This window comes from Bombus vosnesenskii, unplaced genomic scaffold (genome assembly GCF_011952255.1).
Source record: "Bombus vosnesenskii isolate JDL3184/JDL3185 unplaced genomic scaffold, Bvos_JDL3184-5_v1.1 scf7180000013900, whole genome shotgun sequence".
Taxonomy (NCBI): domain Eukaryota; kingdom Metazoa; phylum Arthropoda; class Insecta; order Hymenoptera; family Apidae; genus Bombus; species Bombus vosnesenskii.
Window position 1 is genome coordinate 10353 of NW_022883273.1, and position 13933 is coordinate 24285.

Here is a 13933-nt window from a genome sequence, read left to right on the forward strand (position 1 = left end):
TGCTACCTTGCAATTTACAGCCCTGGGCCCATAACCTGTTGAGGTTATTCGGTGTGTAAACAGAGAAAACACGTGGATAAATTGTAAGGTAGAAAATATATTTAAATAGAAGTGTAATAAGTAAAAATACAATTTGAGCTGGTCCAGATCCGCACGCTAGCTGTGTTACCTAATAACTGAAAAACCCCGAAGCCAACGTCGCCTGTCTACTGTTTATGGCCTGACTTCGTCGCAGTCTTTTGTCTACACGCTGTCGATGGCTTCAGTGCTTGAGAAAACTAAAAAAGACCAGATGTAGAGTTTTCTTAGAAGTGGTAACCACTTCAACACGTGCCATTGTTTTCGTAAATTTTTGATATTATAGCTTCATAAATTTCTCCATCCTCTGAGTATATTGCACGATAAGGTGCTCCTATGATCCATTTCTATAGAGAAAAGATGTGTATACAAATAAATATAAGTAAATAGCAAAATAAAATAATTTGCTTCTTAATCAATATATTTAATAATATTCTGTATCAAATTTGTAATATTCTATCAAAATCACAACCTTGTGTAATTTACTTGCGTGTTTAGGCTGCTTAAGATTTTGTAGGTTTTCTTTCGGTTGAGAATTTCCAACATCCATTCCCATTCGCTTGATAACTTCTTTTGCTAAATATATTGCTTTATCATATGCTTCTATTAATGCACTATCATCCCAAACATTATTATTGGCTGTGTCTGTATCCTTTTGAGATAGCAAATTATACGTTATTAATATTGATACAAGTATTTTATTATCAAACTATTGCAAATTATCATATATGTCATTTTTCAAAAATTGACCAAAAGGTAGTGGATACTGTTAATTACTATTATGCTAAGATCTTCTACTAAAATAATGTTAAAACCATTACGTTTCCATTACCATACATACGTTTCCATTTCCTCGTATAAAAAGAACATTCATATCATCTGCCATTTTAAAATAACATCATTTAAATATTGAATTTGCTTCTGAAATATTAATTTGTCTCATTTCTTTAACTCTAACACATTGTAAACAATGATGACATTATACCAACTATAATACTAAAAATCTATTCCCCATTCATTCGAAAGATTATTTTTTGAAGCAAGGTTAACATTGAATGTTCCCAAACTTCAATAACTGTATTTTACTTTCTTTACAATATCTAACAATATATTAGAATACTATAAAAAAATATTGTATGCACAAGAAACTGTTTATAGCGAAATAGCAAAAGAATTAATCACATATTATAACTAAAACGAGATTGTTAAGTAGATTATATTATACTGCATATGCGTTAGTGTTTCAGCTGGTAAATATAGTTTTTATATCTGAAGATAAATAAGATTTAATTCTATAAAATTGCATAATGAATTATACATATATCTATTACTATTCGTATTTCCCCTTAGTTGTATGTTGTCAATAGCATCAATCACGAACATATAAATAAATATAGAAGAAACCGTTCGGCAATGGAAAGGGAAAAATGAACATGGAAGACAAGAAAGTTTTCTTCATGTTTAGCGTATGCGTGATACGCTTTGAATGTCTCAGATAAAGATAAAGATACTCTGCTCATTTCTATTTGTTCCGCAGAACGAGAAATTTGTTGTCTTTCATATTGGTTTTTACGATTCAATTTTTGGGCAGTTTTCCCTAGCGAGTGTCGGTCCCTGTTTGATATAACCAGACCGTAATTTATACAGATATGTATTATAGATATATATTTGTAAAACTGAAATCAGATGAAATAAATGTTGCCTGAGGTTTTAAACGTTTAATAAAAACAATATTTCATTTGGAAAAAATGTAAGATATGTAAAATTACACATTGATCATTTTGCTGGTCTTGTATCATAAAACGTGTGGCCCGAAGAGCACGTGTCCGGTAGAGATACGTCACTTGTGTTAGGAATCGTTTTATAACCTATCACAGTAAGGGAACGTCCCAGTATAGCAGCCGAAGAATGCCGTGGAAGTTTTTGTACAAAGTACAATTGATCTCCAATTGATATTTTCCGCAATACTTATCTGGTGTTCGGTCAGGGTGTCCCATACTCATGATATTTATGACAGTGGAATGGCGTTAGTAAATCAATTACAAAAATTTTCGAGATCAATTCTCGGTATTGCATCAAATTATTCAAAATATACAAGCAACACAACGTTGCCCTTTTTGCAGGCAACAAGAGGAATATCGACCACGCAACCACTTTCAGAAAAACAAGAGTAAGTGATACAAATTTTCTTGTGCTTTCCTTCTTTTTTTAATAGAATTTCAGTACTTACCTTCCAATATAAAATTGGTGTCAAAATAATAATGCTAATAATAATGTCTAAGAAATTTTTCTCTTTGTAGGAGTATAACATCTAGAAAAATAACATAGTATTAATAGAATAGTATTAATAAGAACAACATTGACAGTGAACAACTAAAAATATAACACTGTTATAAATATATGATATACGAATTTTATTTATGTATTATTAAGACAAGTATATCTTATTTTTAAATTATTTCTATTATCATAAGTGATACATATAATTAAGGTATAATTAAGAGAAGATTAATTGAAGAAACACAAAAAATAAAGAAAATTATATTGAGATAATTTTTATCTTTCATAAATATTATTTTCAGAGTAAATATAACGTTTGTTAAAGCAAGTGGAGAGAGAATCAAAGCAAAAGGGAAAGTTGGAGATACTATATTAGACATAGTAGTAAATAATGAAATTGATTTAGATGGATATGGTATGTTTTAAAGAAGCATAATTTACTTAATTTAAAATAAATAATTTTGAGGTAGAAAATATTTGAAAATTTTAATTTTTATCAAGTTTAATATTCTTATTATTTTTAACTTTTGATACTTTATTATATAAGTATGTTGTAATATTAAAATATAATTGATATAGGTGCTTGTGAAGGAACATTAACTTGTAGTACGTGCCATTTAATATTTTCGAAAGAAGTTTATGATGCACTTCCTGACAAACCAACAGATGAAGAATTAGACATGTTGGATTTAGCATATGAATTAACAGATACGTTAGTTCATAATAATCAGTATCAAATCATTCACATTATTAATTCTATTACCTTTTAATATTTTATAAAGTGAATTTTTCTATTTAAATTTATGTAAAAACAGGTTAGTATTGGGTACTTCGAAATCTGCATCTCAATGTAGAATTTCAAATCGCTATCTCTGAATACTACGAAACTGAAATTATAATAAATTTTCATAGTTTTTTATTTACGACCCTATAATCATTACAAATCTATGTTTGAATTAGCATATTTACAATGTTGATTTTCAAATGGATAAATAGAAATCTTATTGTGTATTAGTATTAATTTGTATAGCAATAAATATATTTATTGACATATTCAGTTATATAATATTTAATTTCAGGTCACGGCTAGGCTGTCAAATAGTAATGTCTAAGGAACTAGATGGAATTGAGGTAAGAGTTCCATCAACAATTAATGATGCAAGAGCATAACTGAAATTATCTATAGGTTTTTGAAAATTTGTATACAATGTTATACATCTCTTGTTAAAAAACCCTTGTTATAATTATTAAAATATTGGTATTAAAAAAATATAATAAAGAATCTTGTGTTTAAATGTGAAGCTTATATATATACATATGTTATAGTATAATTGCAATTTTGATATTTGTACATTGCCATTGTAAAAAGCCTATCCAATTATGAAGAAAATATATCTTTTATTTTTAATATACAGGGTGTCAATTTTAAAACGTTCATCTAAATTATTTTCGTTACTATTAAAGATAAGAAGAAATTACTAAGGAAGACTTAAATGGTTTTAAGATGTGTACTTGGTTATGATAAAAAAGACTCTTGTGGAATAAATTTTGCAACTTCTGAAAGATTAGATAAAAGCTTAGAACCTAAAAAATAATTTGAAATTAATTTCGTTTAGATATACTGTTTGATTTCTTAGCTATGGGCAAGTTTAAAAGATCATCAAACTCATGGTCAACAAAACAACAGAAATGTACATGCAATGCTTTTCCGTTTCACAACAAGTTATCTGACACTATCATCATTTTCGTGGCACATGCAACATTATCGATTCAGTATAGTAATGTTTTGGATTAAAACAAATGTCTCGACATTGGAGCAAAATATTTCAACCTTTAAGGACTAAAATTAAAACTTATGAGTTTGTTTATAATTTTAATAGATTTTATTAATATTGTGTTTACTGGTTTATTAATTACAAGAAAGTTTGTAAAAGACTGAAGTTTTACGTAAAAAGTACAAATATTCTTTCAACAAAATTAGTCAAATCACATCATTATTTATACATATTGTATATAAATAAAATATGCGGATATATTACTTTACCCTAGAATTAAAATTCAATAATATTGAAGAATCTTATTTATTCAGATTTTGTACATTATCGCTTCTAACCTCGGATAATAGAACAACAAATTAAATATTTTTAAACAAAAAAACTTTGTTCCTTTGTTTGATTTCCCTTGCTCGCGTTTCTTAACTACTTAGATATAAAATACTTACGTTTTCGAAAATTCATACTTCACAAGCTACTAAATGCTTTATCTGTTCAGAATAATTTATTGTTTTCTTAACTAGGTACATACCAAATACATCTATTAAGTTGGTATTTCTCATAATTACCAGTACATAAAGCTAAAACACTTTTGTACTATGCTTGTTATACATGGATCTAACAAATAATTTAACTTGTGTATTGTCGTTTGTATATTTTGTTACGTGTAAAATATTCTATTTCTACACTACTTACAAGTTCGATAAAGTGTACATTACACATCGTGAAATTTACATATTTTCACTTGGTTACCCTGCCCAATTCGAATATAATTCAGAACGTATGTGCTATATTTATATATTCTGCATTTGTTTTGTATATTATGTACACTGATCTGATCTTTGTAAACGCGAGTTTTACGATATTAATGAGAAATTTGCCAATTTAATGGAAGTTGTTAATTTTTTCTGGCACGTTTCACGTTAGCAGACATGTTTCTTAAGTTACAGTCGAAAAGTGTTTTTATGTAAAAGAATAGGAATGATCAAGTTATTTTAAGATGACAAGATATTTCACGTCTTCTATTTAAATATAGCGTTAAATTTTAATTCCGTCAATTCGTATATACTCATACATCGAATTTCCTTTTCTCATGTCATTTCTTTTCTTTCATTTCACATTTAATTACAAAGATAAAGTGTAAGTACGTTCCTCATAAAATTAATATCAAATGTCGCAAAATATACAAAAGTAAACTAAGAAGAGGGGTACATATTATTACACAAACTGTCGTTCATATTGCATATGTACATATGCAGTATAAAAACAATACTTTTTAGTTTTAATCTCTTGTTTAAATAATCCTAATATCTAAATTTGTATCGGTCATTGATTCGATATAACTGCGTTTATTGGAAGTAATTAAGCTATAGCCTGCGCACAAGAGAAGAAGGAACAAACACGTATAGTATACACGCTTAAATAACAAAATTAAGTCAGTTTACGTTCAATGTGAACTTGATCAAAGTTCCAGTCTCGAATTATAGAGTTTCTTACTATCAGTTTACAAAATTCGATATTACGATTATGTACCGTATTTGAAAAACATAAAATGCTTTGTTCAATTTTAAATAAAACTAATATTTACCAAAGCGAATACGAAAAAATGTTATCATCAAACTCAATTTTCAATTATCAAACTTAATCCAGCACAAATACAAATGTTATTCGTGCTTTTTTACTTTTACTACTTTTCAACTCTCTATAGTTCGAGATTTGAGTTCCGCTAACTTTCTTTCTACTGCGCATGCGCAACAGGAAAACTTGAATTACACGTAATAGTCAAAAATTCGAAAATCTTATCCTTTCGTGGCAGCGAAAGTAACCTAGGACTAGAGGTTCCATAACATTAATAATAATAAGGCAATAATATTAATATTAATAATAATGTAATCGAGTACTACTAACAATATTAATAATAATAATAATAGTATGGTAATGGCAAGATACACGCGGGTATAAATTAATCATTCCTTTCGTAATATCTACGACGTCTTCGGGATATTCTTTAGAAATTACTTTATTTCTGGTCAATATTCATTAACGAGCAACTTTTCTCTCTGTTTCTTATCACGATTTTTTTCACTTCATCACAATTGTACCGTTAGAAATTATTCAAAACATTGTTAAAATGTCCATGAAATATATGCAATTGCCGTATTGAATAAGCGAGTAATGAAGTTGCTGTTTCACTGAATAAAAGTGAAATCTCCAATGCGTGTGCTCAAGTATATAAGTTAAAAAAAGATTGGTACATCAATGCCTATTATTCTTAATCAATATTCATCATTTAACAATTAGGACCGAATTTTTACAAACCAACTCTAAACCACGACCCAATTTACAAATAAAAAGATCGATGTGTAAATTAACTATCAACTATTAATCTCCAATCCTATGTGAAGATATAATGTTCGGACCAAATTTCTAAACTAACGTGGACAATTCATGCGGACTATTGGTGGTTGCTGCGCTACTTAGATCCAATGTGGCAGCCGGAAGACCAGAACTGACGCTGCCGGTTGCTTCCCGTGGCAAATGCTGCGATCTATTTAGCTTATTTCCAGGACTCGGTGGCGATCTATCTGCTGGTGTATCCGGTGGCGTAACCACGTTTCTGTGTCCGCTCACGTTCAGATGATTGTGCGTCGCCGCGATCGGAGCTGGCGATGAGAGCAACAAGGGCGGTGGAGACATTGACACGTGTCGATGATGATGATGGTGATGATAGTGTTGGTACTGTGCAGCTCGGCCGTGCGTTGCGTGTGTCACAGACGAAATTCGAGCAACTGTATATAACAAACCGAAATTCCGAACGCCTTATCGCGTGTGACCGTCCGGTCAGCACCCGTTCTCAGCCGCCTGAGTGGCATTCGATCACTCCAGCCGTTCTCCGAATTTTACACTAAGTATAAACAAAACCTTCTCCCACTCCAACGAATGGAAGAATATAAATGCTCCCTTCAAAATCATCCAGTCAGTCTAATAAAGAAATTCTTAACTAATCCAAGCATCGAAAGTGTATCATCGCGAACCGAAAAAATTGCATAAATTGAGTAAAAAAATAAAAAGAACTTAATCTCCTTTTCGGAAATTAACAAGTTCCTTATTTTTACCTAAATTTTACACGACATTTTTGGCGATCCTGCCAGGATCTATTCACTTCAGTGCAAACGAAATTACGATTTCGGCGTACGCGCATCATTGAAGATCGAAGGATCAACGGACCCAGTGCGAATCTTTGCTACTACGAAGCCCTGCAGCACATTCAACGTTCCACTACGGTGAAACTAGACGAGAGGACTACGGTCAGCGCAGAGCAAGCCTACGAATAATATTCGGAATCTAGAACCAGCCAGAGAGGAAACATCCCTGAGACTCCTCAACGGTCATAGCTACTACGGTAAGCTGAAAAATCTGGATTCATTTTCACGATACCGTGTGAGAAAACCCAGTTTCTCAAGCGCTTCGAGTCCAAATAGCAACAGTAGTTCAGACTCAATAAGCTCAATTAGAATCATGCCCACATCACGAAAAGACAAAGTCGAAACTATTGAAACCGTTTCTACAAACGGAGGTACGGACAATTCGATTCGTGCCATACTCGACGTGATACAAAAACAAATTGAAATTCTTGCGTAACGTGTAGAAGAGACACAACGGACGGCCGACAGTGAAAATAAGAAGCGTGCAGCGGAAATAGAACTATTAGGCAAAAATATCTCTAAAATAAAAATAGGACGCGACGCTACTACAGAACTAGGCTCCCTTATTACTATGGACGAATCTGTTGCCGCGAGAGATAGAACTTCCCCACCATGCGTTCCAATTCGAACAGAAGAAGGCAACCATCCCTCTTACGAAGACCGTCCACCGCAATTCGCCTCTCCGAGCTTACGGGCCAAAGACGCGATAGTATGTATTCCGCAATTAAACGGCGAAGACAATATCGGAGTAGAAGAATTCATACGCGAAGTACGCGAATTACGAGCCATGTGTAGCGAACCCACGCTACTATTAAAAATGATCAAAATCGGGAAAATCGCGGGTAAAGCCGCAATGGCCATCTGCAATATACCGATATACGAATACGGACACCTGTACGATGCCCTAAGACGAAACGTAGCCACCCAAGACTCTGTTAGAGAACATCAAGACCAGCTACGCGAAACGAGACAGCGTCACGACGAAAGTGTGCAAAATTATATCATCAGGTTCCGCAGAGCGCTCAATAAGTTACAATACAGTATAACGAACGAATACCGTGACGAAATTACTAGACGAGCTATGAACGACAGGATTTTAAAAGACTCCGTGATCGATTTTATCCGAGGCCTGAAAGGCGAAATAGGACAATTACTACTCGCCAATCCACCATACAATATCCTTGAAGCCGAAAAGAAAGCCACCGACATCGAGCGATTCTTCAGGGAAGATCGAAATCGACGACCAAAACCAATAGAACGATTACGACTTCCTGAGCAGCAACGACTAACAACCAATAATCCTAATCCGATCACTAAAAAACCAACTCCAACACCCAATCCAATGCCAAGAAGCTTCCGACAAACCGAACAAATACCACTTGCCCAAAGGACACAATTAAAATGCTTCAAATGCAACCAAATCGGACATGTCTCCAGTCAATGTAAAAATTTTCGAACACCCAGCCAATTTCCGAGACCACCAGCAGTCCACAATCTCGAGACACACAAGGAAGAAATAGAGGAACCAATAGACCAGACCTACGAATTAACGCCACAACAGGAAGACTACCCACAGTACTTTTACGATCCGACGGACAGCGACATAAATTCCTCATTGACAGCGGAGCAGGAATTAATATACTCAAGCGAAGATGCGTATTACGACCAAGAATAACAAAAGAACGGAAATTCTCGATGGGACACTCTAAATTTAAAACCAACGAACACGCTTTGATAAAACTATTTGGCAAAACTCTAGAATTTTTTGTGGTAGAAGACAACTTTCCAATTATAGAAGACGGCATACTCGGTTTGCCAGCTCTATCTAAATTCAAATTTGAACTCTCGAATCAACAATTAAAACTTGACAATAATATACTTTTATTGCAACAGGAAAACGACGTACCTCCAAAACAAGCAGTGTCAAAAACAGTCTACCTGGAAGGAAAACCGACAACGATATGCTTTATCAATGGTGGTGAGTGCCCAGCCAAAATGACTAATTTTATCGAAAATTCAAATACGTATGATCAAGTCTCCACGTTTAAAGATTTAGTTAGACTTTCGCATATAGAGAAAACCCTCCGTGAACCAATCGAAAAGATATTGCTGTTCTACCTCGACGTATTCAATCTAGAGACCGACTTATTACCATGCACTAATCTTGCTAAACACACAATAACGTTAAAAGAAAATAAAATCATTAACACAAAATCTTACCGACCGCCTGAATGCCATAAAGAAGAAATCAAACGACAAATGGACGAAATGCTAGAAAAGAACATTATAGAACCATCTGATTCTCCTTACAATTCACCAGTCTGGGTAGTACCAAAAAAGGCAGACGCCTCAGGGAAACAGAAATGGCGAATTGTAATAGACTTCAGAAAAATAAACGAACTAACTGACCAGGACGCATATCCATTACCTGACATAGACGACATACTATCCCAACTAGGCAACGCAAAATTCTTCTCAGCCCTCGATTTATCCTCCGGATTCCACCAAATCCCAATGGACATAGACTCTAAAAAGTACACAGCATTCTCCACACCACAAGGACACTATCATTACAATAGGATGCCATTCGGTTTAAAGAATGCACCTGCAACATTTCAACGCATGATGGATACCGCGCTAAGAGGACTCATAAATAAACATTGCTTCGTATATTTAGACGACATTATAATATTCGGACAGTCGATTGAAGAGCACAATAGCAACCTCGCGATAGTATTGCAACGCCTACGCGAACTCGGACTCAAAATACAGCCGGACAAATGCGAATTTCTCAAACCAGAATTAGAATATCTTGGACATATAGTAACCGCCGAAGGTGTAAAGCCAAATCCCAAAAATTAGAAGCCGTTAGCAATTTCAAACAGCCACGTAATCCCACAGACATCAAATCGTTCTTAGGACTAGCAGGTTATTACCGTAAGTTCATCAGAAACTTTTCTAAGATCGCGAAACCATTGACCGAACTTACAAAAAAGGAGACACCATTTCATTGGACAGATAAAACCCAGGAAGCATTCCAGACATTAAAAAACAAACTGTGTTCATCACCCGTACTAAAATTCCCAGACTTTGCGAAACCATTCACATTAACGACTGACGCCAGTAACGAAGGTATAGGTGCAATCTTATCACAGGACGGACATCCATGTTGTTATATCTCGCGAACTCTAAACCCACCGGAACGAAACTATTCCACTACAGAAAAAGAACTTTTAGCAATAGTATGGGCCGTGAAACGCCTCCGACAATATCTGTTAGGACGGAAATTCCTCATCCGAACCGATCACCAAGCACTAAAATGGTTACAGAATTGCAAAGACCCCTCATCACGCTTGATGAGATGGCGATTAAAACTAGAAGAATACGAATACGACATAGAATACACGAAAGGAAAAGATAATACTGCAGCCGACGCACTATCTAGAATACATGTTCTGACCAGACGACGCGAAAATTTGAACATAGAACTCGATAAAAAATATCACGATTGGGAAAAATCTACCGACGCGTTACCCAAAATTCTCAAAATGACTCCGAACCGTAAATCTTTCTATCAATTATCCAAAGCAGAGCTAGGAAATTACGACAGAATCGAATGGTTAACTAAATTAAACGAAATTATTCATATAAACGAAAAGATAGGTATAGGCGACGACAGTTTCACAGAGACCGAAAAGAACGCGATCAAACAAATTTTACTATTCCTGAACGACACCGTAAAAGAATTAAATTTTGCATGGGAACCAATTCAAACATATAGCGACGAAGAAATAGACGAATTATTGAAAGAAAATCACGATTTAGTAGGACACCCCGGTATACAAAAGACATACGACCGCATTCGTGAACGGCACAGAGTACCAGATTTGATGAAACGTATACAACAACATATAGAATCATGCGACACCTGCCAAACATCTAAAACTACACGTATCAGACCGCGCGAAGAACCTTGTATCACCGACACACCCCTCGAACCAAACGATAAAATTGCTATGGACTTATTAGGCCCACTGAAAAAGACGAAAAAAGGCAATCAGTACATTCTATCCATACATGACGAATTGACAAAATACTTAATACTCGTACCACTAAAAACTCAACAAACGGAAACAATTTGGAACGCACTCTTGAATCATTACATTTACATCTTTTCCGCTCCAAAAAAGATATTAACTGACCGCGGACAGAATTTTATATCTAGTTTAATGCAGCAGTACGAAGACGCGTTCAAAATCAAACATATCAAAACGACATCCTTCCACCCACAAAGTAACGGATCGTTAGAACGGACACACGCAGTAATAACGGACATGTTAAAATCGATACAGCGAAATTCGGATGAAGAATGGGACGATCAACTTAACTGTGTATGCCTTGCATATAACACAATGATACACGACTCTACTGGTTACACGCCATTCGAACTCACATTCGGACACCAAGCCAATCTTCCCTCCACAATATCCAAGAATCCCCAACGCACATACGCAGACGAAGTCACGTTCCGCAAAAAGGAATGGGACTCTAGACTCCGACACGCTCGCGAAACATTGATCAAAAGTAAACAGCGATATCAGCGCGATCAAAAACGTAAAATTATAAAACCTCAATCAGTTTTCAAAGAAGGAGACTCTGTTTTAATACATAACGATCATAAAAGGCATAATCTTGATGTGGAATGGTTAGGACCGTACACGATTGATAAAGTATGTACTCCATACTATCTGATTCAAGACAAAAAGATACACGGTAATCGTTTAAAACCTTACTTTCCAGGTCGACGCTCCTCTTTGCCGGAATAGTATCCGCGCAAATAAATACTACACCATTAGAAGGAAACTCTGTATTCGTAGAAAACATAGGAAAAGGATATTTATACAGCGACACTGCCAATGTAATAGTAGGATTAGACACTAGCAACATATACGAACAGATAAGCGCAATAGAATCATATAAATTAACAATAGACTCACGTGCAATCAGCAAACAATACGTCGAAGAGTTAGGCGGATTACAAAATCGCATCAATAACCTAAAACAACTCGCAAAACACTTGAAAGCGTTAACACATACCCGGAGCACACGAGGTTTGCTTAACATCATAGGTTCCGTATCGAAAAGTCTGTTCGGGACTCTCGACGATGATGATCTTACGCTCATAAACAAAAATATGGACAAACTATTCGATGATAATAATAAAATCAAGACCATAATAGCTAATCAAACAGCACTTATTAGAAAAATTGTAAACTCAGAAAACCTAAACCACTTAGAGAGATCATATAGTGATATATTAAAATTACAACAGCAGGCAAGTATCGATAGATCTATGCTTAAGATGATCATGAAAGTCGACACCGCGATGCAAACTGTACACTTCCAATTAGATGAAATACTTAACGTCATGATATTAGGCAAACAAGGAATAATTAGTCCACAAATACTTGACCCCAATGAATTCATAGAAAATTACGCCAAGACAATAGGTAGCCAGATGTACACCACCGCGATTTCTGCCAAAACCGAACATTTTCAATTCATACTCGACATCAGTGATCTTAAAATCTTCACAATAGATGACAAAATATTTTTCAAGATCATAGTACCTTTAGTCTCTAACACAGAATGGAACATATTACAAGTATATCCTATCCCGAGTAAAAGAAATGGAGTATTTTTGGCTCCAGTAGTCGAACATCAGATATATTTAACTTCAGGTCTTTCATTTATAAACGCTGATATCCAGTATATCAACAAACTTTGTAAGAATCGAGCCGGAACCACTATATGCAAACAAACACTACCTATCCATGACAGAAATTCAAGAACCGATTGTCGCAGCGAAATAATAAATTTCAAACCACACATTGAACATTGTCAAATAACTGTACTTAAGATTGAAGACATTAGCTTTATACCGCTCAAAACTAGCAACTGTTACATTGCGATACCAGCAAATCCGATAGAAATAGACACAATTTGCCAAACGAAACATACCTTACAAAAACTTGACAAGCCTTCCATCATAAGAGCTAACACTTCTTGCGATATATTGTACAAAGACGAACACATGCGTATAGGCGAAACAAAAAACGGAGTCATATACGAAATCAAAACAAAAACCCTAGCGCTCAAAACAAACGATAGTTTCACTCATCTATTAGATAAACTCGAGCGAGCACCGAAAATAATAGATAATTTACAAGGCTATAAAACAACGATCGATAAAATAGGCGACGAGATAGAAACTCTTAATTTCGAACACAGAATTAAAAATATACAGTATTGGGGACTAACCACGCTCCAGATATTAGGGTACATAGCATTAGGCATACTAGGTATATATAGATTAAACAAAATAGGGGTATTCAAATGCATCAGGAAATGTATACCGAACAAATTATGTATCAATTTATTTTGCTGCCGAAATGAAACTGTAATCAACAGCCACAATGCGACAGCTCCACCAGTACCACTCACCCTGGGCTCAACACCCAACATCTATATTCCAACCAACACATACCACTCAGATGAAGAGGAGGAATCAGCTGTAATTTTCAAGCCACGTCAAGT

The 13933-nt window shown here is 34.6% G+C and overlaps 2 protein-coding genes across 2 annotated transcripts; one reads left to right on the forward strand and one right to left on the reverse strand.

The window, feature by feature from the left end:
• Positions 1–323: 323 nt before the first annotated feature.
• Positions 324–2075, reverse strand: LOC117239242 (survival motor neuron protein-like). Its single transcript, XM_033504693.1, has 3 exons — positions 2008–2075; positions 551–770; positions 324–425 (listed from the first exon to the last, which is right to left on the reverse strand). The coding sequence occupies exons 1-3, from the start codon at positions 2073–2075 to the stop codon at positions 324–326; spliced, it is 390 nt and encodes a 129-aa protein (XP_033360584.1).
• On the forward strand, positions 1856–3770 carry LOC117239244 (adrenodoxin-like protein 2, mitochondrial). Its single transcript, XM_033504695.1, has 4 exons — positions 1856–2248; positions 2661–2773; positions 2938–3070; positions 3438–3770. Exons 1-4 carry the CDS (start codon positions 2100–2102, stop codon positions 3526–3528), a joined length of 486 nt encoding a protein of 161 aa, XP_033360586.1. The 5' UTR covers positions 1856–2099; the 3' UTR covers positions 3529–3770.
• The last annotated feature ends 10163 nt before the right edge of the window (positions 3771–13933 follow it).